Source organism: Ictalurus punctatus, chromosome 16 (genome assembly GCF_001660625.3).
Source record: "Ictalurus punctatus breed USDA103 chromosome 16, Coco_2.0, whole genome shotgun sequence".
Classification (NCBI taxonomy): Eukaryota; Metazoa; Chordata; class Actinopteri; order Siluriformes; family Ictaluridae; genus Ictalurus; species Ictalurus punctatus.
Genome location: NC_030431.2, coordinates 6,892,501 through 6,917,792, shown reverse-complemented (window position 1 = coordinate 6,917,792; position 25,292 = coordinate 6,892,501). Strand labels below are relative to the sequence as shown.

The window sequence follows — 25,292 nt, the reverse complement described above, 5'->3', positions numbered from 1 at the left end:
GACCATCAGCGCCCCCTTCGGGCTGTGTCTGGAAACGTATACTACCGTACTAAATAGTAGGCCAGAGTAGTGCGCAGCTGCGGGTGTGTGCTGCGGTAGCTCACTGCTTGGCGTACTGTTTAGTACGGAAGTGTGCGGTCTCAGTTGTGGCTTTGTTGGATCCGTTGTGTAAAAGCTAGCGTATCTACCACAGACACACACTGAAGAGCTAGCGGGTTGCGTCAGAAGGACAAAAGCTTTTGTGGGTTCAAGCTTTTGTTACAGTGTCGGTATGAAATTTCTCTTATTGTGTTTGAAATAAAGGAGAGAGAGAGAGAAAAAAAAGACTTGAGCGTATGTGTTTCGTCAGGCTCCTCAAATACGCCATTTTTGTCAGAAACGCTAGAGGTTACTCGAGTCTAGATATGATCAGGGCGGTATGCTAAAAGGACTTAGCACGTCATTTCTGTCATGTATTGAATTGATAAAAATGTCATATTTGTTAGATTTACAGATCATGAACTCAAGAGCTTTATTAGTAATGCTGAAGCCTTTTTTTGTAATCAAGTCTTAAGTGATTTATGTAACCTTGCTATTCCTGTAGCATCTTTTCTGCACCAATTAATTAACGTTAATGGCTGCTTTCAAAAACTATATATAAATAGTTTATATGAAAACAGTAGAAAAATAGCAAAAATCGTCCTCCAGTTGAGCATTACTATTATTATTGAGTTTGAATGTAATTTGATCTTTTCTTCTTTTTTCTTTCTTTCTTTTTTCTTTTCTTTTTTTTTTTTGCTATTTAAGGAGAAACAGAACTGACTTGTGTTTAGAGATCTCTGTTCCTGTTTGGAGATTACACGTCGTTTGTATGTAATAAAGTGCATTTGTTTAGCCCTTGTCGTTATAACGTGTTGCTTTAAATGAGGATGATGTGTTTGGTGTGTAATTGTGGCCCAGGTTTAGTGTAGTGTGTAAAAGGCCTGTCACAGGGGGGGTTTGTCCTTGAAGTCTTTCTGATGGTGCTGTTACTCTTGGCAGCAGAAACCACGTGACTTGAGTTCAAGGTTAGCAAGATTATGAAGAGGATGGATGGGTGTTTGTTTCTTTCTTTTTTTCTTTTCAATCTGCAGCTACACAGAAAAAAGTACTGAATTAAATAAGTAACTTGGTACGGTAATGAAGTAATCAGGTAGTGTTTAATTTCCATCCTCTTAGGGAAATGTTTGACTCCTTGTGAGCTTCTAATACCAAATGATGTCCGATATCAAGATGTATCTCGGCGTGCTTTAACCCGACTCGTGTTCGTGATCTGTGTTGTCATCAAACATCACAGTGTTAACATCACACGTGTCAATATTGTCAAATTATCAGTATCGTAGCCCTTGGGATTTCATCAGCGTTGCACAAGATTGCCTAAGCAGCATTACATTAAGCATTGCTGATCTACGACAGTTTAAAACAAACAAAAAAGATGTTATACAAAAACATTTTTATTGATATTCAGATTAGATAGATAGATGTACTGTAAAGTATCTAGGCTTCAGGACCAGTGTTAATCCGGGTTCACACTGTACGATTTGGGCCACGATTTGGTCGTCTGAGACCAATTTTGAGAACACTAAAAGACTCCTATAATCCTAGGCCAAACTCTGTAGTCTTTGACGGCTAGTTTGACGTGTTCCCCGACAGCTGATTAACGGCCGCTGTGATCAAATCTTCCCTCTGATTAAAGTCTGGCAGTGTCAGAAGATTTGAGGCACAGTCCTGTATTGTGGCTTCTCCTCTTCCGTACGAGTCTTCTTGTGTGCGTCTGTTTTTCGAGTCTTGACTGCCGTGACATTAATGACAGCTGAGACCCTACAGTGTGACATGGCTTACAGTGGGGATCATGTTCGTACAGTCTGACATGCACAGTGTGTACCCGGCTTTAGACACTCCTGTACTCCTTGTTGTCCCTGATTGAAACCTTTTACATTATTAGGTACAATGTCTGTTCCTCCTAACTACTCTGACCTGGGAAAAGCGGCGAAGGATATCTTTAGCAAAGGCTACGGTAAGTTACTACCTGTAGTATGGGTTTAATAAGAGAATAAATCTTTTCAATGATTTCCTGTATTTTAAGAAGCAGCATTTCTAGCCCCGTCTTGTCTCGTGCTTTGTTTGTAGGCTTCGGAATCGTAAAGTTGGACCTCAAGACCAAGTCGCAGAATGGAGTTGTGAGTTAATGAGATGTTTTTCCTTGCTCTCCACTGTTTTTCTTCTTTTTACGCAGAACCGGATTTCCTGTTACTGCCCGTTTCCTGTAACTTCCTTTTTTTTGGTCTTTTGAGACACATTGCTACAGTATTACTACACTACCGGTCGAAAGTTTGGAGACACTCGACTGAAATGTTTCTCGTGATCTTAAAAACCTTCTGATCTGAAGGTGTATGATTAAATGTCTGAAGTCAGTGTTGTAGACAAAAATATAATCGTGCCGACATTCATTTCTTTCATTAGAAAACTCACATTTTATTAACAAAATATTTTTTTAAACGGACGACTCGGAGTGAAATATTCAGAAAAGCAGCCCTTAAGAGTCCAGCGTAGGTGGGAACTCCTTTAATACTGTTTAAAATCATCTCAGGGAAATTCCTCAAGAAATCAGTCAAGAAAATGCCGAGGATACATTTCTGGAAATTCTAGGTAAAAAGGGGGTCTACTTTGAAGATGCTCAAATATTCCTTTTTTTATTATTATTTTGGATTTTTTATCACAGCATAATTCCCACAGTTCCATTTGTGTTACTCCAGAGTTTTGATGACTTTATTATTGTAAAAAGTTGAACACAATAAAGAATGAGTCTGTCTAAATGGTTACAAGGGGGGAAAAAAGAGAATTTTGTATGAGGAAAAAGTAACAAGGAGACTTTCTTACATTAAATTTTGATTAATCGCTATTATTTGTACATCCATTTTTAGATGCTTAATATTTTCATACGTTTGGTATAAAATGAACTTGATACTGGTAGGCTGAGATTGTTTATTAATAGTTATTTTATAGCTTGACTTTGCTGGAATACAGTAATTCCTCTGTAGGTGTGGTTTATTTGGTTTAGTTCTTAAATCCTCTCGTGTTCGCCTCCAGGAATTCAACACATCCGGATCTACTAATATTGACTCTGGCAAGGCTGGTGGGAGTTTGGAGACCAAGTACAAGCTGAAGGAGCTGGGCCTGGGTCTCAATCAGAAATGGAACACGGACAATACTCTCGCTACTGAACTTTCAGTGGAGGACCAGGTGTGAAAAGCCTCTGGAAAATTCCCCATTCATTTACTTTATCACGTATTATTACTAATAGCATCATTGGTGTAAAATGATTTCTCTCTTTTGAGCAGCTGGCCAAGGGCTTGAAGGTGGCTCTTGACACGTCCTTTGTTCCAAACACAGGGTGAGTGGTTTTCATGGGACAAGATGTTTTTAGATAGTACTGTGAAGTATGTACTGGCCTTGTTGTAGTGTTGGTACACTGGTGGTGTTGCTACATTTTCAAATGGAACTAAATGGTTTGTTTTCGTTGTAGCCAGTATTCACCTGCTAGCTGAGTCACCACTACAGTGCTGCCAGTGTTCTTGTAGGAGAGGCTAACTGCTGTCTTTTTTTTCTCCTTTAAAAAATATTTATTTATTTATTTTTATAAATACCATAAAATGCATAACCGATGAATGGCATTAATTAGCATCACGTTGAAAGGGCTGAGGTAAACATTTCCTTTCTTAGCTAGAGAGCAGTGATGACTGTAGTACCTTCAGTATTCAAACTTTTACTCTCCCAGTGCTTGCAAGAACGCTTATGGCTGCTACACCATTTAGGAGCCCTGTTTAGTGGTAGAATGAAGAAAAGTTCTGCTGTTGAGACAACAGTAAGCTGGATTGGTATTATTTAATGTAGTTTTCTAAACTGTTTATCTGTTACTTTAACTATATCACATGTAGTGTGACAACAGAAAAGAACTTCATCAGGAAGCTAACTGACCATGCACTCACTAATATATTCTCTTACTTTTACCACAGCAAGAAGAGCGGCAAGCTGAAGACTGGCTACAAGCGGGACTATATCAACCTGTCCTGCGATGTTGACTTCGAGGGCCCAGTCGTGCATTCAGCGGCTGTTTTGGGCTATGCGGGCTGGTTGGCTGGTTACCAAATGGCATTTGACACAGCCAAGTCCAAACTGGTGCAGAACAATTTTGCTCTTGGCTACAAGGCTGGCGATTTCCAGCTTCACACCAATGTGTGAGTTTCAGGGGCTGGATAAAAATGTAATACCAGCATCAAATCATTAAAAGTTAACATGGATGATATTTAGTGAAAGCTAATGACATCATGCAAAGTAGAGGTCGACCGATAGTGGATTTTACTGATGAATAAGTTGGGAGCTACCTGCCCATAGATAATTAATCAACCGATAGCTTTTAAAATTCATACTGAATGAAAACATAACATTCAAATTAAAATATTGCTGAACTTTATTACAGAAATAAACAATATTGACTGTACCATGAAAACGTACTGTACGTTTTATATAAATATTAATATATATTAATTGTTAAGAATTATTAAAGTAAATGAAAGGTATACATCCAAACTGAACCAAAAAGTAACACTCCAAATAACTAATAAAAATAGAGACATCCAAAATGAATGGCAAAAAAAAACATTTCAAATAACAACAAAATTAATTAGTGATCTTTTTTTTTTTTTCGCCAATAGAGGCCTCTCTCGTGCCGTATAATGACGGCGGACCCTTCTCAGCCACTACGCAACAAACTCAACCTGGAAAAACTACCGCTGTGGATTTTTGCCGATAACCTATAGTTCCAGCAATCAGTTATTGGCACATATTAATCTGCAAAACCAATCAATCAGTCGACCTCTAAAGTAAACTGTCTCTAATTCTTAGCCCTCTTTCTTTCTATTGCTGTTGATATTTTATTGCTGTCTACGATGATTCCTAAATATGACTTTCTCTGGTTCAGAAATGATGGAACCGAGTTCGGAGGCTCTGTCTACCAGAAGGTGAACAATCAGCTGGAGACTGCGGTCACTCTGGCGTGGACTGCTGGCAGCAACAACACACGCTTTGGCATCGCCGCCAAATACCAGCTGGACAGTGATGCTTCTTTGTCTGTGAGTTAGCGGGCTTGGAGTGGTCAATATGTGAACTCATGATGCCACTAATGACTAATCGGAGACCAAGACTCGTGAATAAATCCTAAGATCTATAAAGTCCTGTATCTCTTTGAAAACGAGGCAGTGCAAAGGTCGGATGTCACAGTATGAAATTATAGGTTAGGCTGTATGTAGTTTATCAACCAAAAAAAAAATTTAATTTACAGCATTTAAAAGGAAACTCCATCCCAAAACACAATTTATTCGATTTAAATATTTGCGATTTTTTTCCAGTGACTCTGGTGCAAATTTGTTGGTTGGTGCTGTATTTTTGTTATTGACATGGTTGTTTGCTGTACTGACGTCACAGGGATATTGCTAGGAGAAATATTCAGTAATCTCAAGCATGGTAAGGTTTCGCTGTTCGCTCCTAAAAATAAAAGAGTGAGAGCTTCTTCTCAAGGTTGGATTCAGAGTTCCAGAGCAAGTCGCCAACCAACTCATTGGCAAGCTACGAGATGTCAGGCACGATTTTTTTTGATTGAGGACCGTGCTATTAGCCTGGAAGTCAAGGAGACTTCACAATGGACAACTTCACAATGATTAAAGTGAGGAAAAAAATATAAAGCTCCTGATAGTTTGTTTCTAATTTTGCCCTCACAGGCCAAGGTGAACAATGCCAGTCTGATTGGAGTTGGTTACACTCAGTGTCTGCGACCAGGTAATCATTGCATTTATAATCTTTTGCACATGAGGTTTTCAGCTGTTTCTTAAACTACAAAACCCCACCCTCCTTGTTGTGTTTAGGTGTGAAGGTGACACTCTCTGCGCTCATCGATGGCAAGAATTTCAACACTGGAGGACACAAAGTTGGACTGGGCTTTGAACTTGAAGCATAAATACCCACCCTAGTGGTATTTATCCTACATGTTCTGTTGTTCTTTGTCCACAAGCATTACCCCACCACGTCACTTGATTGAAAAATAAAGACGTGATAATTGGTGCTGATTTGAGTGACTCAGTCAACACTTGAACGCTAAATGTTTCCATCTGCTAAATAAATGGTCCACCAATGAATGAATAGGAATGTTCTGAGGTCTGAAAATATCTTGTTACAAGTAATTGTTATTAAAAAAGAAAAGAAAAACACTACAACCAGGTTTCATAGCATTTAACGGCAGTTGAAGTTGGTATATACTTCATTGAAGAACTTTTTTTGGTGTTTGATTACTGAAGATAACTTTGCTTAATGTAATATAAGTGAAGCATTAGCTGCTCTCTTCTGCAGGATTTCAGTATGAAAAGTAGGCATGTTAATAGGTTGCAGTTTAATGGCTTATAGTTGGTACACAGGCGTTTAAACATGAGTAGTGAGAGAACATGTCAAAAAAAATCCTTCAACATCCTGCAATAAACTTGAACTGAAAACTGGTGTTAATGGGAGCAATAAATGTCATTTACTTTGAGTTGAACATATTCAATGTGTTGTACTATCATTATTATTATTATTATTATTATTATTATTATTAATCAGACCTGATTGTATTCAGACATTTTACTTCAAATTTTCTAGCTACAGATCACTAAAAAGAAAAAACATTATAGAAATGACACAGGATAACTATTTAGAGTTGTAGTTTTACTTATGTGTTTTATAATTATGGTATAATAACGTTCATTCAGTCCTTCATACAGAGTCATTCATAGTTCCTACTGAATTATTTACACTGTAAACCTCTGGTTTGATGTATGCTTTTACAGTGGGGTGTGTGTGTGTGTGTGTGATCCTGACCCCAGAGCTGTAGCAATGTCTTCCAAAAAAACAGAACTTCAGGAAATCTATTACATGATTATGCCACTGCTTCTCCTGATCTAAAATGGAGGACTCTAACACCAAGACACAGCTTATTCACAGTGGTTTAACAGTGATCCCAAGACATTTCCAACCACAAATGGTCAGGTTTTAGTACTTTCACCTCAGCCTTGTTTTGTTATACTCCTATCTGTTCTAAGCATATCACTGAAACCTTTGGCTTTGTATGTCTGTCCTGAAATGTTCCATTCAAAGTTTTTTTTTTTCCTGAAGAGGTCTCTCAGCTGCAACACCCTAGTTTCTCTTGGGGGAATTCACCATTTGTTGACATGTTCCAGCCTACAGAAGTTTACCAGTAACAGTCAACTGCAAAACAAAGTAGACAGGAATCCTTCTGCACTGTGTGTGTGTGTGTGTGTGTGTGTGTGTGTGTGTGTGTGTGTATGCGTGAGAGAGAAGTTGGCGACACTTTCTATTTAACAAATATATTCGGCGGGGGGATAGCATTAAAAAAATCAGCAACTTTCTTTAAAATACAACATTCATAACATTCCTCTTTAGAGCTATAAAAATAACAAAGAAACCATGCCAGTCTTTTCCAGCCATCACAGACTAGTACTGATCTTGACGCATCAGTGTATTCCTCCAATATTCTTCTACTAACAGTACTGACTTCTGCATGACCTCAGTGTTCACAGCCATTGGTTTCACAGAAGATTCACTTTTGCCACCACTTGCTTACATCCAGTGCGTGAAAACTCTAGTTCACCCACAGAATAGTAACCCAGCTCGTCTGCTAGTCTTTCTACATGAGAGCGCTCTGGGTAAAATCCTTCCCGGGACATTTCATCGATAAAACATTGCATCACGTGGCTTTTTTCCAGAAGTGTGAGAGGCAGCAACTCTGCCTCCAGCCAAAGTGAGTGGTGCTTTTTGAGATTACTAAGCAGCAAAGCATTCAACTCCTTGCTAACGTGCCCTCGGCCTGAAATGGTGATGCTGGTGGAGTTCTGCAGCACGAACTTTGTGATCTCTTCCTGCTCCAGGTTGCTGATGAGGATGTAGATGGCGTTCAAATATTCGTTATTCTCTTTTTTTGCTATGAGACCATGCACAGTTTCCAGCAGCTCAGTAGGCATGTGCTCCATCTCATCAAAGATGAACAGGGGGATCTTCTCCTCTTCTTCAGCCTGAGTGACCATCTCAGAGACATGGGAGGTCAGAGTTTTGGTACAGAGTGGGATGTCTCCTTCTGTGGGACAGTGGTGGAGCACGAAGTACTGCATGACCAGCTGCTCACCCACCAGAGAACGGAAGTGCTGAGCCAATAGCCTTCCTATGTGGCTCTTTCCTACACCACTGGGCCCAAGAAGAGAAATAACCAAAGGTTTACTGTGAACATATGTGGACAAATAATCTTTTAAATGGCCCAACAGGCCATCAGTAACCTCCTGCTGTCCAAAAACCTCTCTTTTAAGGGTTTTCTCAAGTCCCTCCAGATCGTATTTGAGCACATGGTCATCCAGGTTTTCAATGGCGTTGTAAACCTGCAGGAAAACCACAACGCATAGCAAGACCAGGCAGCTCTTAGCCCGGCTCTGCTCCTTGGTGGGCAAGACTCGGCGGCTGCTATTGGGGAACAGGACACGTGCCTTTTTCTTTCTCCTTTTCTTGCCTAGATTGACAGGAATGTTACCATCGATTACATCAAATGTAAAGATCTTGGGGCTGGTGGAGCGCTGATCACCACACGGGACTGTTAAATGCGCACTGTGCTGGGACGCTGACGCTACCCGCTCCATGCGGCGCCGTTTCATTGCTTGGTACTTCTGGCGAATTCGCACCACGGCTCGTACAGTTGCGGAGAACTGGGAGAACGGTGTTGTCCTGTTTTCCTTCGTCTTCTCCAGTTCATCCTCTGAAAGCATGACAGAAACGTTTTGGTCCCCCATCTGTGAAAACAAAAAGGTAGCATTTATTTTCATTAACTGAGGTTGGAATTTTAAGAAACCTGGATAGGCTCGAGTCGGCAGTATAATGTGTACCCTTTTTGACTACACCCCAATCATCTTTTCCCATTCCATTTTAAAAAGGGTTCATCTGAAGTAGCAAAAAATAAATGCAGAGTGAACGTATTTTTTTAAATAAGTAATAGGAATGCGAAAGTCATTGAAGTCCCCGGGAAGTTTCCACTGAAACGGGAAGTCAAGGCGGGACATAACGAGTGGCTCCGCTCCGTTTTAAGTAGCCAATCGCGTTAAACTTACCCTCACAGCCCAGGCTAAACTATACTTAACAGTTTCTACCATAGATTTTTATAATGTTGGGGGCGGGACACCAGATTCTAAAGAGCATCTGATTGGACAGAAAATCTTATGAGAAGCTGACATACAGAATGATGTCATCAAAATTCTTGTTCCATATTTGTGGCATTTTGAATGCACATAATTTCTACATGTGCAGTTTGTCATTGTTTTGGCGTACATTAGCTTATAGATAGGGCAGTGGTAGCTTAGTGGTTAAGATACTGGTTGGACAACTGCTCAGACGGTCATGAGTTCAAATCCCAGCGCTTCCACTGCTCAGCTGTATAAATTAGATTAATGTAATGTGCTCTGGATAAGGGCGTCTGCCAAATGCCATAAATGTAGATAAACCTTAGGGTAAAATATTCATACTAAAGGCAACAAAACTTTTAAAAACTTTTAGTATCAAGTGCTGTGAGAACCGCCACAGAGTCAGTAAGTTTTGTTTTCAGGGTGTTTCTGCGCAACTCGCTTCATCACTGCCAACTTTCTCTTCTTTCTCTCCGTAATGAGGCTGTTTGCTGCTTTTTCCCTGAGAGAACAGAAGACTTGTAGAGGCAGGCACGTGTACGTGTGTGTGTGTGTGAGCGCACGCTCGCGCATGCAAATCATACTCATTTGATCATTCGCCTTCCACGTAAAGCCGGTTATTCCGGTTCATGGATGAAGGACACCAGGTGAGGAACGTAATTTTAGAATAGTGTTCCATCGATAAGTGTCCTGGACACACACACACACAGGCACGCGCGCGCACACACGCACTCAACACTTCAGGAATGCGCGTGTATTTGAAGAGCTCGCGCGGGTACGCTTCCGAGTGCTCTTGTTCATTTCACAGTTTCACGCGTTCAACATTCCCTCCTTTATAACCGAGCAGATAAAGCTGGTTTCCTTCCTGGAAATCCTGTCCATGTTCCAACGCGATCGTGTGCAGTTATTCCCGAGTATTACAAACTGCACACAGTCACCGCGGTGTGTACCTGTCCATAACAGCTAACCAGTCTACCTGCGGAAATGTTACAGTGGTGTTGGTTTTGTTTTTGTTTGTTTGTTTAAGGGGTTTTTTGTTGTTGTTTTATAACTGTCGCCTGTTAGTGCTATGTGGACGTTAGAGCGCTGACTAAGCTAACAGATGAACCGTGCGAAACGGGAAGTAGAGATGGTGACAAGATTAAAAGAAGAAGAAGAAGAAAAAGAAGACGATTGAGGCCACCGTCTGCAGCGGTGAGAGAATCAACTGCACGAGAACTACCAGTACATGCACGCGCACTGATATATATAATTATATATATATATATATATATATATATATATATATATATATATATATATATATATATATATATATACACACACACACACACTTCCCTTACCTTCAGCAGATCACCACGGAGAGGTTTGGTAATGTCTTAAAGTCTTCTTTAAGCGTAGAGCATGGAGAAGAACAAGAGGAGGAGGAGGAGGTATCTCGTTCCTGACCTCTACTCACCACTTGTTCTGAACTCCACCTATTTGCTCATCTCTCCACCAAGCCCCTCCCCCTTCCTCTTCACCACCACATCCAACCACAGCTCTAATGCACTGAACAGTAGCACAAAAACTGCATGGCATATGTGCTGCTGCTGTACTCAATAGTAGTAAAAGTAGTTATCCTGCCACAAGCTCCATCCAAATCCGCATACTAAATAAAATGTCAAAGTAGTAGGTGAGCACGAGTGTGGAAACAAACACATCTGTTGAGTAAGCTGGTGCACCATATCATGAAGGGAATTCCAAAACTTTCCATCTTTCTAAACAGTACAAAATATTTTCAAGTGATTGTTCTTTTCATGAAATTGTTAAGAAAATCATACTCAACCTAAGTAATCAGCTAAATAGCATTACTTCAGATTGTATTTGGCACTACAAATGTGCACTGACAAACACAGTAAACTTGCTTTAATCTTATAGTGAGCATTGTGTCTGTACTTCATTTGCAGTTTTTCCTGATAAATCTCAGAGTCTCCCTGTCATACTGCCTGAAGAATACAAACATTATAGCATTTCCATTCAGATGTGAGAACTCAGAAGTGGGATTCAATTACACAGCAAGAAAAGAGCCGGATCATCTAGAAGAGTCGACTCGTTCGTGATAGACACATCACTCATACCACAGCTACAGTACTTCCTCTGATAACGACTAGAAAACGCTTCTTCCTAGAACATTACAACACATTAAGAGATCATTTTCTTTATATTTGAACTGCATGTGTGCATTATATTTCAAATCATTTATCACTTTGCAGCACGCCATTTTCATGATTTAATGGACAATATGGAAACATCAAGAGAAATAAATTGGTATGTTAAGTCCTTGATGCTTCCTTCACCCTCATAGATGAGTCATGCCAGTTCAAATACATCCCCAGACCCACATGTGAGAAAAATACATACACGTGTCGGCCATTTTATCAGGTAAATCTACCACATTCATGCACTTTAGACTATTTGTGAGTTCCCCGGTACATCCATCAGTGGAAAGAGACCACCACAACACTGCCACTACCATGCCACTATTATTTTTCGGCCTGATCCCATAGGATACCGCTCCCTTTTAAGTTGCATAAAGAACCTTTTACTCTTTAGAGAACCACCTATTTACTAGTGCTTTAAAGAACCCAGTAATGGTTCTTCACAGCAGTGCCATGTGTCAAGGAACCAATGTTTTTCATCAAAATCATCAACTTATATACTAGATCCCTCACCTGCATGTTTCTTTAAACAGATTATTCCAGAACTAATGAAACCCACTCTAAAAAGAACCAATTCTTCCTTTAGCACTGGCTATGTACCTAAATTATTTCAACTAGTGGTTATCAAAACCCTCATTAAAAAACCTGACCTCTAAATTTATTTCTTGGATTCGCCTCCTTTACTCATCCCCTAAAGCCAGGGTTCATACGAATGATATTTATTCTGATTATTTTGCTCTCGGACGAGGGTGTCGCCAAGGCTGTCCTTTATCCTCTCTGCTTTTCGCTGTCGCTATCAAGCCTCTGTCTATAGTGCTAAGATCTTCCCACTTGTTTAAAGGAATAGTCCAATACGGTGTTAAATGCAAATTGTCGCTACATGCTGATGATTTGTTATTGTGTGTAACCGATCCATCCATCCATCCATCTTCTACCGCTTACTCCTTTTCAGGGTCACGGGAACCTGGAGCCTATCCCAGGGAGCATCGGCACGAGGTGGGGTACACCCTGGACAGGGTGCCAGTTGTAACCGATCCTATTGCCTCTATGCCTGCTGTCTTAGGTGTTCTGGAAACCTTCAGTTTTGTCTCGGGTTATAAATTAAATTTGGAGAAAAGCGACTGTTTTCCCATCAATACTGCAGCATTTTCTCTCCAACAGTCAGATCTACCCTTTCGATTTAGTCAGTCAGTCAATCCCCTATACCTGCTTTACTTTATTCCTCTCTACCTACAAAACTCTCTCTATATACTGATAATCAAGTTGTCCTTAACACACTTAAGATTTCGTATCAATTTAGACGGCGCTTTAAATTTGTAGGTGCATCCTCTTTGGGTCCTTTATGCAACAGCCACTTAATTCCTCCATCGTGTTTGGACTCTACATTTTCAGTGTGGTATGACAAGGGTATTAAACAATTTAAAAATCTGTATGCCGATGGTGTCTTTGATAGCTTTGCCAATCTGTCATCTACTTGTGACCTCCCTGTGATGCATCTATTCCGTTATTTTCAAATTCAAAGTTTTGTTTCCAGATGTTTTCCTAATTTCCCCTCTGCGCCTCCTGAACAGGCTTGGGAAAGCTTGTTTTCAAACAATCCACACCAGAGAGGAATGATTTCTAAGATTTATGATTTTATTCTGATGTTAGGTAGTGAGTCAAGTACCAAAATAAAGAATGCATGGGAAATGGAGTTAGGAGTACAAATAAGTGAAGAGTGTTGGGAATGTGCTATAGGTAGGATACAGTCTACCACTTCCTGTGCTCGTCTTGGACTCATACAATTCAAAGTTTTACATAGAGTCCATTTGTCTAAGTCGAGACTTTCTGTAATATAGGTGTAATGAGGTGTCGATGGTCGGTAGAGAAACACCAATGATCTTTTCCGTTGTTCTCACCATCCACTGTAGTATCTTGCGGTCGGAGGCTGTGCAGTTCCCATACCACACAGTGAGACAGCTGTTCAGGATGCTCTCTATCATCCCTCTATAGAAGGAGGTGAGGATGGGAGGGGGAACTTTGGCTCTCTTCAGCCTCCGCAGGAAGTGGATGTACTGCTGGGCCTTCTAGAATCCAGGAGAAGTCCTCAGTCATGTGCACACCAAGAAGCTTTTGACTCTCCACAGTTCTTCCATTGATGTGCAGTGCAGAGTGGTCCGCTTGGGTTCTCCTGAAGTCGACAATCATCTCTTTAGTCTTATCAACATTAAGAGAAGGTTCTTTGGTGCTGTAAAGAACCCTCGAATAACCTTTATTTTTAAGAGTGTGCTGTGTATGGTTTTGGTATGTGTATATCAAGTGCATAGACGGTGTTAGGAAATAACACTTCTGTTTTTTTGCAGTCTACCAAGCCCAGCCAACAGCAGTCCTGTGATCAGAAACTGACACTAATAAAAGATTATAGTGGTGGGGTCTCAAACGTTTTGCAACCACAAACCCATTGACTGTAAAATAACTATATTAAGGTTCATTTCATGAACATAATCTTTTGAGATTGCTGTTATTGGACCAGTGTAACACACATTAAAATGCCACTGCTATGCCAGTGTCTGTGCTGTGCTGAGAATAGTCCCACCCATAATATCTACTCAAGCATGGAAATATAAGGGTGGGGATTCTTTGGGTGATTAAAAAAAAAAAATCCAAAATATATAAGCAATATTCAGTATGTCATATCATGACAATGAAATAGCAAATATTTGATATATGTCTCTATATACTGTATATCAAACATATAAACCAGTGTCATTGTTATGATTTACATGTTAGAAATATGCAAATACTTTTTCTTTGCATATGGGGAGCAACAAGTACAACAGTAACAGTACAACATTTGGAGTGTAAGTGTGATGCTATGAAAGGAGGTGAGCATGAACATATACGATTTGATTTGTGTGTGTGTGTGTGTGTGTGTGTGTGTGAGAGAGAGAGAGAGAGAGAGAGAGAGAGAGAGAGAGAGAGAGAGAGAACCTTATAACAGATAAACTAATAGATCACTCTGGTTTATCTGTTACTTATGGCTTTGTGTTCCAGGAAAAATGCTGTGAGCCAAACATGCAAATAAAGTCCCTGGGTGTAAAAAAAAAAAAAAAAAAGTGTCACACTAGTGATGCTGTGGCATGATTAAGGCTGTGTATGTTTTTGAATGCTATTTCATGTGTGTTCATATGCTATCCAGTGTTTGCGATCCAGGACAGCCCCTATAGTTGTGTTAAATTACAAAATTACAAATCCAACCTGATGCTGTTGCAAGCGAATATAGATCTCAACATCAAATCTTCACCGTATGATCATTGTACAATCCAAGATCATGGGTTTGGTATATCATGGTACCGTATCTCTATATTTATCTACAGTAACGTGGACCAGCCATTTTCAGCAAATCAGGACAAGGAAGTGTCTGCAACCTGCCAATCATTTTCACTGCAGAATTCAGAATGTGAAACTCTCTTCAGCATTCAGTGTTTTAAGAGTTTTGGAAGACAACCAAAGGGAGGGCTGTATTATTTAAAATTCTGCTCACGTTGGGTAACGTCTGCCATTTGACTAAACCTTTAAATTATATTGCAGTGCTAAAATGTGTTAACACATTTGGGTAGAGAAACTGGTATAAAACCTCTTACCCATCAGTAGTTTAGCAACATGTAGAAATGATTTCTATGATTTTATCATCATAAGGTTTTTTTTTTTTTTTAAGTCTATACTTTTGTGAGTATCTATACAGAGGTCTATACCATTAACGCTATAACGTCACATTCTCTAATCATGGAATATCATCCATCCATTATCCATACCGCTTCTCCTACACAGGGTCGTAGGGAACCTGGAACCTATGCCAGAGAACTCGGGGCACAAGGCGAACCCTGAACAGGGTGCCAACCCATCGCAGGGCAAAATCAAAAATAAAATGTCTTTCCATCTATTACAGTCTACTTGTTCAATTTTTTACTAAACAAGTTCATATTCCAATGTTTCTCATCCCTATTGTGCCTGTCTGTGACTCCCAAAAATGTGCAACTAAATCACACTATCACTACATATACAAAAATCACCTTTGTTTCTCTCTACAGTGGAAGCAGACTACACTGTAAACAATAGGCCTATGTAATCCACTTCTATTGTAAACAGATTACATTGCTATCAAACACACAGAAAAACATGGCATTGCTGACCAGAACTAAACAAAACAACTATCTATTTTCAGCTACGCAGCACTTCACACTGCCATGCTAGTAAGAACATTTTTGTTGTTGACTCAGCACCCCACTCTTTCTCTCATCTTATAATGACAACATGATAAATACTGACAATCTTTTAGTAAGTTGTGTGTAAATGTTCGCGCACTACAGAGTATATTAAAAAAGCATAATTGAAGTATATATATATATATATATATATATATATATATATATATATATATATATATATATATATATATATATATATATAGTTGATTTAAAGAAGCATAATTAAAAGCTATAGAGTATATTCAAATGATGCTATATTCTATATATTACTATAAGTATGTAGTTAGAAAAATCCTGTGTTGCCTTGTGCTCCTCTACACAAGGACTCAAGCAATAAATTAACATCTAGACATGTTGTGTGCATACTTGTGTAAGTTAGAGATACCTCTATGGTATGGGGTTTCTGGGGCTAAAGGAAGTATGGTTTGGGGACCTCACAGTAATTATGGTTTGGGGGCCTCAGGGTAACTATATTTTTGGGGCCTCAGGGTAACTATGGTTTGGAGGCCTCAGAGTAACTATATTTTTGGGGCCTCAGGGTAACTATGGTTTTGGGGCCTCAGGGTAACTATGGTTTGTTGGCCTCAGGGTAACTATGGTTTGGGGGCCTCAGGGTAACTATGGTTTTGGGGCCTCAGGGTAACTATGGTTTGGGGGCCTCAAGGTAACTATGGTTTTGGGGCCTCAGGGTAACTATGGTTTTGGGGCCTCGGGGTAACTATGGTTTTGGGGCCTCAGGGTAACTATGGTTTGGTGGCCTCAGGGTAACTATGGTTTTGGGGCCTCAGGGTAACTATAGATTGGGGGCCTCAGGGTAACTATGGTTTTGGGGCCTCAGAGTAACTATGGTTTGGGGGCCTCAGGGTAACTAAGGAGAGAGAAACCATTAAAAGGCGGTAGGAGCTAATTTTGTACAGAGTGAACTTACGACGGTTTAAAAAAAAAAACAAAAAAAAACAACAAACTGATGGGCTGGTCTTGCGCAAGGCAACATATAGACAGGAGTAATTAATTGTGGTGAAAACCCCGCCTAAGATGAGCACACTGTTCAGAATAGTATAAAAGACCCAAGTTATGTTGCATGAATTCAGACATCTCAACTTTATTGCTTAAATAATGTTTGATTTCTTTTGACATCTACAACCCCTTGTCTATCACTGTTTTTTGACTTGGAGGTTGGAGAGATTTTTCTACAACAGTAGCCAAAACTAGACATTTCTGTCGGATTTACAAAAGTTTCAGAAACAATAATTTTCTTCGTAGTTGTGCGCACATGATGACAAATGCCAATTACCACTAAATTACCAGTAAATTACCAGGCACCTGCACTTCACAGCTGAACTGAATAACATAACAACCCCTTGAAAATGCTCATACTAAATGATAGATTAATAAATCTGTTTGTATTCAGTTTATTGAATGTAAGAGATTTAATAGTCTTCTGTAAAATATCTTTTTAGGAGAGAAAAACAATCAGCGGGTTTGATATCCTGCTGAGACCCAGGAATGTTTATTTATTTTTATTTAGATTTTTCTGCTAAATTAAGTGTTGGGGTGGTAAAAAATAAATAAATAAATAAATAAAAACAAAAAAATTAAAATACATTGCAAAGAAAAAACATTTTAACTTAATTTTATTCAGATTTTAGGATGTGTAATGAGACTTTTGTCTAAGGTCTTCATGATAAATGTGAACAAATCCTTTAATTTTTCACTACCGGCGCGCGCGCGCGCGCGCGTGTGTGTGTGTGTGTGTGTGTCTTTTAAACAGTCGTTCACTCCCGTAATACCTTGAAAAAGGCCCCGAAAAAGTAACGTCATCTAACTGATCAGAGCTTCTATTTTGAAACGTGAAATCATCTGACCCGGAAGTGAAGGATGACGGATAATTTTCTTAATTCCTAAACTTCAGTTATCTCGTCTTTTCTTATTCAGAAACTGTAAAATAAATAAACAAAAAGACTGAACACTGAAGTAAATTTATTTGAGATATAAATGACAAAAACTCAGTGTTTGTATCTAGTTGTTGAGCAATATTGTGACGTTTTCTTTATGTCTGTGGTGTTTATGTGTCACGGAGCTCGCGCTTTGTTTTGCTTTGTGCTAGATCAATCTGTAGCCTTTAGCGCGCGCGAGCTGACAGTTTAACACATGAGCGTATCACTTGTAGTGATCCGTCTGGAGCTCGCGGACCAGTCGCTCATGCCACAAGGTTTTCAGTACTGTGCCGGTAAGCTACCACGCTGAAAGTCTAGCTGCTGTAACTTTAATAGCCGGAATAAAGCAGCTGTTCATCGTTAGAAGTAGTGAGTAACTGTATAAGAGAGAGTAGTGAGGTAATGTAATGAGGGTTGTGTAGTAGTGTAGACCACTGACTAGTTAACTAGTTAACATGTTCACCAAGACTTCTCTAGAACTTTCCTGTCAGTGTTCTCCACCTCCAGACTCCTCGTCTCTCCTGAGTGACTGTGCAGTTTGCAGGTTGAACATCACGGGACTTCACACAGTGCTCACTGTCCTGGGTTTTGTGTTTATTACACTATATACATGTCCAGCCTTGACTTCTCACAACTAGCTGGATCTGGATGACTGAAAAAATAATAATAAAAATCATAGTGAAGTGCTTTCTCTCTGTCCATTCGCCCACAGATGAGATGTCTGAAGAGGAGATGCGAGACAAGGCCCTGGCCTCGGCCAGGATGGCACTCGGGGGCAAGACGGAGATAGAGAAGGCCGCCATCCTCCATCAGCACATGGGCAGCCGGGCCATGTCAGACATGGTGATTGAGACTCTTATGGCGAGCTCAGGTTAGAATAAATTCTAGTTTTTTCCCAAATTTTTTCTTTTTTGCTCTCTTCCACCTCTCAGCATCACCTGAATTCATTGATAGAGGTGGTGATGATGATGATGTTGGTGGTGATGATGTTGTTGGCGGCGGTGGTGGTGATGGTGGCAGTTGGGAGACAACAGATTGATTATGAGGAGCCCTGCCTTGTCTGTAGGAGGGGGAAACCCCAAACAAAAACAGAATTATCCCTTAAAGTCGTAGAACCTACTGACAGCACAAGACTCATTCCTCACTTTTGAAATTACATACCCTAGTTTGGCTTTAGTTGCTAAAGAATTCATAGTTCATACTGGCTTTAGAAATTGTAACGAAATAAACATACACTGACAGGAATTCAGTTTGAGGTGTGGCGCTGAACTGGTGCGGCAAAGTATTCGGAAAATTATTTCATAAGCCACCATATGTAACGCTGATAGTAAACAGGTCTGTAGTAGTAGCAGCAGCATAATGAATCAGTATAGCGACATGGCTGAATTTCTGAAAAAATTGCATGCTCCTTTGTAGATGTACCTGAGGAGAAAGGGGGAGCGCAGTCGACCGAGGAAAGTGGCAGCAGTAAAACAGAGGAGAGCGATGCCACAAGAGTCCCCGAATCGCCCTCCAAACAACTTCCAGATCAGATCTCTTTCTTCAGCGGCAACCCATCTGTGGAGATTATCCATGGCATCATGCACCTCTACAAGACAAAGTAAGAACACTGTCAAGTCTGGAGGTGGATTTTGCTACACTGAATTGCTCCTAGGTGTGTATGAGTGTATGTATGGTGTCATGCGATGGACCGTGTCCCATTCAGGGTATAATGATAGAGTCTTTATTTATCACATATACATTACAGCACAGTGAAATTCTTTTCTTCACATACCCCAGCATGTCAGGAAGTTGGGGTCAGAGTGCAGGGTCAGCCATGATACAGCACCCCTGGAGCAGAGAGGATTAAGGGCCTTGCTCAAGGGTCCAACAGTGGCAGTGCTGGGGCTTGAACCCCCGGCCTTCCTGCCTCATACTTTCGCTATCTACCGTTTTTACTTTTCTGAGCCAATTATCCAATCATTTGTTGAGGTGAAGTCACATGACTTTTTTTTTTTGATGCTTATTGCAGAATTTATTCGGTAAATGTGTTTCCGTTGTCGTTTATACGCATGTCTTATCAAATAAAAAAATTATCAGCCTCAATTGAGCGTATACTTTTTTTTTAAATGCACATACTGGAGATTTTATTTGCATCCGGTGTTTCCAGCCAGCATTTTTTTTTTTTAATGCGATATCCCAAAATTAAAATACATCTATGGGAACACATTTATTGAAATAAATATCTTAGCGCTGACCTTTCATACATCAACCTCATGTTTCCTTTCATATTCACTGTGCTGTAGTGCAGCGCTGAAACTATAGTTACGGTAACATTCTTTTACTAACGCACATTACATTGTTAGTTTTTGAAAGGCAGTGTACAGATATTTTGTCAAAACAGATTGTGCAAACAATGGGTTCTTTGTTCCACTGATTGCCTTTATGAAGAAGAATGCCTTTATGCAGCGGTGTTTTTACTCCGTGTTTACTTTTGCCTACAGCAAGATGACGTCATTGAAGGAGGACGTGAGGCGCAGCGCCATGCTTTGTGTGCTCAGTGTGTCGACAACAATGACCAGCCATGACCTCATGAAGTTTGTGGCACCTTTTAATGATGTCATGGAGCACATGAAGATCATCCGTGATTCTATGCCCAACCAGTACATGGTGCTGATAAAGTTTGCCACCCAGGTACGGTCCGATCAGCCTGGTTTTTGTGCAGTGACTACACTTAGCCAGCAATATAGGAGACTGCTTTTATAACACAGCAGCTGAGTTCTTGAATTTGATTGGTCAGAAGGCGTTGCTTAATATTCTTTTCTTTTTCTTTCGACAGGCTGATGCTGACAGCTTCTATACAACCTGCAACGGCCGGCAGTTCAACTCCATTGAGGATGCTGTGTGCCAGCTGGTCTATGTTGAGAGGGCTGAGGTGATCAGGTCTGAAGAGGTAGTAATTTGGCAGCAAATGCCAGTCTGTTTTCATTGTGCATCTTCTTTCCCCCTTCTTTCAGAGGTTTACCACGTCTTCATGTTTTCCATGTTTACATGCTCTGTAATAAATCAGTGGAGGAACTGCATAAGGGGTCTTAAAAAAAACAAAAACTCAACACATTAAAACTCTGAAGGCCAAGGCTAGTGGAGTTCAGTCTTTGACTTACTTCTAGGACTAGGATTTACTCCTATGCTTGAGTTTCAGCTGAAGACCAGACATTCTCCTTTAGGAGTTTCTGGTAGAGAGCAGAGTTCATGTTCAATTATTGGAAGTTGCCCAGACCCTGAAGCAGTAAAGCATCCCCACACCATCACACTTCCACCACCATGCTTGACTGTAGGTATGATGTTCTTTTTGTGGAATTCTGTGTATGGTTTATGCCAGATGTAACGGGACCCTGTCTTCCAAACAGTTCCACTTTCGACTCATCAATCAACAAAAGGTTTGAGGACCATCAAGATGTGTTTTGGCGAAATTCAGACGAGCCTTAATGTTCTTCTGGGTTAGCAGTGGTTTTCACCTAGCCACTCTTCCATGGATGCCATTTTTGCCCAGTGTCTTTCTGATAGTGGAGTCACAAGAGAGGCGTGTAGGTCCCTTGATGTTGTCCTTGGCTCTTTTGTGACGTGCTGGATGAGTCGCTGCTGTGCTCTTGGAGGAATTTTAGAAGCTCTGCCACTTCTGGGAAGGTTCACTACTGTGCAATTTTTCTATTTGGAGATAATGGTTCTCACTGTGGTCCTTTGGAGCCCCAGAGCCTTTGAAATAGCTTTGTAACCCTTCCCAGACTGATGTAATTAACTATAGGTGTTAAATACATTTTCACACAGGCCCAGTTGGTATTGGATAACTTTTTTGCTTCAAGAAATAACATTTTGTTTACGCTCAGGTTGCCTTTGTTTTATCTTAGATTTTATGTTCATTTTTTAAACAATTTAGTATAAGATACACAAAAACAGAAGAAATCAGAAGACTGATGGCAAATACTTTTTCACAGCACTGTATATCAACGTGCACAGCCTTCTTCAAGTGTTTCCACGGGTTTTCAATAGATTTTAGATCTGGACACCAAAACATTGATCATTTTCTTCTGCAACCATTCCTTTGTTTACTTGAATTTGTGCTTTGGGTCGTTATCATGCTGGGCGGTGAAATTTCTCTTCAGCTTCAGCTGTCTAGAGACCTGCAGTTTTTTTTTTTTTTTTTTTGCTAAAATAGATTGGTATTTGGAGCTATCCATTATACCTTGGTCTCATCAGACCATAACACATTTTGCCACATAGTTTGTGGGGATTGCCGTCACATGCAGGGAGTGACCAGTACTTACCAGATATTGCTGCAGCTCTTTCGAATGTTGCCGTAGGTCTCTTGGCAGCCTCCCTGATACGTTTTTGTTTTGTCCTTTTGGAGGGACGTCCTGTTCTTGTTGATGTCACTGTGATGCTCCGTTTCCTCCACGGTGTTCCGTGGTGCATCTAATGTTTTGGAAATTCATTTGTACTCCTCTCCTGATTACTACCTTTCCACAACGAGATCCCATACATGCTTTGTAAGCTATTTGCGATCATGGCTTCAGCAGTCAGATGAAACGAAGATGATGTCAAGAAAATCCTACAGAAACAGCTGATTTTTAGTTGTGGTTAATCAGAATCACATCGTTGATTATGTACAATAATCACTATGAAGCATGAGTTTGAATGTGATTGGGTAATTCTGAGTACAGTCACGTACCCTGTATCATTAAAGGTTGTGTACACTTATGCTGCCAGGTTATTGCAAGTTGTGTTTTTTTGTTTGTTTTTCACTTGGTTTCACTTTGTTGGTAGATATAATCACATTAAAGGGTGGATAAAGTTCTGAGATGATTTATCTCGGTTTCCTTTTTACATCAAAAAACTTGCAATTTTAACAGGGGTTATTAAATGGGTTATATATTACTTACAGGGTGTCCCAAGTCTCCATACATTGGGGACTATGTTTGCCAGCACCAGGTCGGTTGTGTCTTCGTCAGTGGATGTTCGTGGACGTCCACTTTTTGGTCAGTTCGCAAAACATCCAGTCTTTCCAAATTAGTTAATATGTTTGGCGACATGCTCGCCATATTTCCTGTTAAAGCCCTCGAAACCTTGCGGTAGCTTCCCGATCCAACCGTGAGAATGATTTCAATACGTTCTTCTTCTCGACATTTAATTTTTATTCCAAATAATGGCATGTTTTGTAGAGCTATTTAAAGGCTAAGGGACTGTTTTACTGGTTTTGAACCCATCAGGGGGCCAGTTTACCAGTGATGGACTTGACTGAGCTGCCCAAATGCACGGTGTGTCTGGAGCGCATGGACGAGTCGGTGAACGGTGTACTCACCACCCTGTGTAACCACAGCTTCCACAGCCAATGCCTGCAGCGCTGGGAGGATGCCTCGTGAGTAACACACACACACACACACTCACCATTCAGCTATTCCAGTTCTCTGCTAAACCAAGCAGATCATTTATACACAGTTTACTCTGCAAAACTCTGCAAAGTATTGGTATATAATTACAGCCCACTGCAAGTGGATTCTGTTTTTATTTCAGTCCAGCTGTTTTTTTTTGTTTTTTTTTAAACTTCGGTGATGTTTTTGATATTCTCAAAAAAAATCTTTTGATATTTTCCCCCCTTTGCATTCGTCCTTCATAATAAAGCACTGACACACAATAACGTATTACTGTTTACTATTCTAACATCTGTTAAAAGAAAGACCTGCTGGGAATTTTCTCCATTCTTCCTAGCTCATTCCAAACAGTATCATGACGTGTTATTTTTAGGCTATTGTACCATTGTAGCAGATGACCTTTGACTTAAAAGGTGAGCAAAGTACAGGCGAGGACAATAAAGTTGCCAACTGCTAGAACGGATGATGTTCTGACTGTGTATTTAAGAGTGCCCACAGACGGTTGTTTCTTTCTAGGTGCCCTGTGTGCCGGTATTGTCAGACCCCAGAGACCGTGGAGGAGAATAAGTGCTTTGAGTGCGGCGTGCAAGAGGTAGCCAGATGTTTCAGTTCTACTCCTATTCTGTTTTTATTTGTATTGTGTGTTCATCCATAGACATTGTCACAAAGCAGCTTTACAGAAATCCTGACATAGATAGTGGGCAAGGAAAGACTCCCTGAGACAACATGAAGTAGAACCAGACTCAAAAGGGAACTTCTGGTTGGATTATAAATCATTGCAGTATGAACGGTAAAGGCCAGTAGTACTAAGCTGGTGTTGAAACGATGTTCAATATGAACATATTGTAAATAGGAGTGCTTTGATGAGCACGTTATGATTCTAGGAGGTGCAAATCTACAGTATACGTTTGAGTGCGGAATTCTGTTTAATGTCGAAAAACTAGCTGCAATATTTGCATACACAGCAAAATTTACACTTTGTCCACAGAACTTGTGGATCTGCCTGATTTGCGGCCACATCGGGTGCGGACGCTACGTTAGTCGCCATGCCTACAAGCATTTTGAGGAAACACAGCACACCTACGCCATGCAGCTGACCAACCACAGAGTCTGGGATTACGCAGGAGGTATGCAAACATTGGATGTCATGCTGCATATTTCTGAGCCCGAATACACAGGGTTTTTTTTTATTTTTTTTTATGTAAAGTGAGTCAAATAAGAATTTTGTTGTTTATGTAAACTAAGATAACTATGTGCATCGGCTGGTGGCCAACAAGACGGACGGCAAAATCGTGCAGTATGAGTGTGAGGGTGACTCCTGTCAGGACGAGAAGATCGACTCACTACAGCTTGAGGTTTGTTTTTCTTGTGCTCTAGTTTAACATAAGCAATTAATTCATTGTTTGCAGTGACACATTTTAGAATATTCACCATCCTTTTCCCCAGTATTCTTATTTGCTGACCAGCCAACTGGAATCACAACGCATCTACTGGGAAAATAAAATCGTTCATCTAGAAAAAGAAACAGCGGAAGAGGTAAAACAGTTTTGGAAGTGCAACCAGTAACATTAATATTCAAATTTATTTTATTGTTACATAGATAAAGTAATAGTTATTTGGTTTCAGATCAACAATATGAAATCCAAATTTAAGGAGACGATCGAGAAGTGTGACAACTTGGAGCTCAAGCTGAACGAATTAACCAAAGAGAAACAGACCATGGAGAAAAAGTAAAAGTCCTTTCACTAGATTTACTTTTCTACCATTTGATTTTATGAAGGGATGAAATGAGGCAGAACACACACTAAGCACAGAGCTGTTGTGTGTAAATTTAGAGCCTGTACTGCCTGTCTGGGGAATTTCAGTTTCCAGAAATGAGTGCAAGATTACTATAGCAAAAACCACAAGCTAACAGTCATGCACACTCTCAGAGACAGAGAGCCATCAGAGCAAGTGTGAGTATTCAGGCCTGATAAAAATACATTAGCACACCTACGCATTCAGACTTACAAGAGGAAGGCTGGCTTAAAATAGGGTGCCACATAACATGCAAGTAACATTACAGTACAACCAATTCCAAAAAAAATTGTGACGTTGTGTAAAATGTAAATAAAACCTGAATGAGATACTAAGATACATCTTTTTATGTTTCTGACTTGTTGCCAATTAACCTCCAGCTGTTTCTTTTTAGTAACACTTTCTTTTCCAGTATTGTGTT

The 25,292-nt window shown here is 40.1% G+C and overlaps 3 protein-coding genes across 4 annotated transcripts in view; 2 read left to right on the top strand and 1 right to left on the bottom strand.

Moving 5' to 3' along the window:
* The first annotated feature begins 201 nt into the window (after window positions 1-201).
* Window positions 202-6,210, top strand: zgc:56235 (voltage-dependent anion channel 2). The gene is given in 9 exon segments (NM_001201230.1): window positions 202-269; window positions 1,964-2,035; window positions 2,149-2,198; window positions 3,109-3,261; window positions 3,360-3,412; window positions 4,035-4,256; window positions 5,000-5,150; window positions 5,796-5,853; window positions 5,940-6,210. Coding segments are annotated over 8 exon segments (846 nt in total). The 5' UTR covers window positions 202-269; window positions 1,964-1,968; the 3' UTR covers window positions 6,032-6,210.
* A 230-nt stretch (window positions 6,211-6,440) lies between these two features.
* Window positions 6,441-10,816, bottom strand: tor4aa (torsin family 4, member Aa). Of its 2 annotated transcripts, none has more exons than XM_017489067.3 (2): window positions 10,625-10,816; window positions 6,441-8,897 (listed from the first exon to the last, which is right to left on the bottom strand). In XM_017489067.3, exon 2 carries the CDS (start codon window positions 8,895-8,897, stop codon window positions 7,653-7,655), a length of 1,245 nt encoding a protein of 414 aa, XP_017344556.1. In that variant the 5' UTR covers window positions 10,625-10,816; the 3' UTR covers window positions 6,441-7,652. The 2 variants fall into 2 exon arrangements, with proteins under 2 accessions (XP_017344556.1, XP_017344557.1); XM_017489068.3 differs by lacking the exon at window positions 10,625-10,816 and adding an exon at window positions 8,991-9,145.
* A 6,768-nt stretch (window positions 10,817-17,584) lies between these two features.
* The window catches only part of brap (BRCA1 associated protein), a 16,849-nt gene continuing 9,141 nt past the window's right edge, over window positions 17,585-25,292 (top strand). The window contains exons 1-11 of the mRNA XM_017489073.2: window positions 17,585-17,959; window positions 18,379-18,537; window positions 19,083-19,266; window positions 20,150-20,339; window positions 20,485-20,598; window positions 22,913-23,061; window positions 23,591-23,666; window positions 24,063-24,201; window positions 24,320-24,429; window positions 24,521-24,610; window positions 24,701-24,804. Coding sequence (XP_017344562.1) covers window positions 17,881-17,959; window positions 18,379-18,537; window positions 19,083-19,266; window positions 20,150-20,339; window positions 20,485-20,598; window positions 22,913-23,061; window positions 23,591-23,666; window positions 24,063-24,201; window positions 24,320-24,429; window positions 24,521-24,610; window positions 24,701-24,804 — 1,394 coding nt within the window. The 5' untranslated portion in view covers window positions 17,585-17,880. The remainder of the gene's footprint in view (window positions 17,960-18,378; window positions 18,538-19,082; window positions 19,267-20,149; window positions 20,340-20,484; window positions 20,599-22,912; window positions 23,062-23,590; window positions 23,667-24,062; window positions 24,202-24,319; window positions 24,430-24,520; window positions 24,611-24,700; window positions 24,805-25,292) is intronic.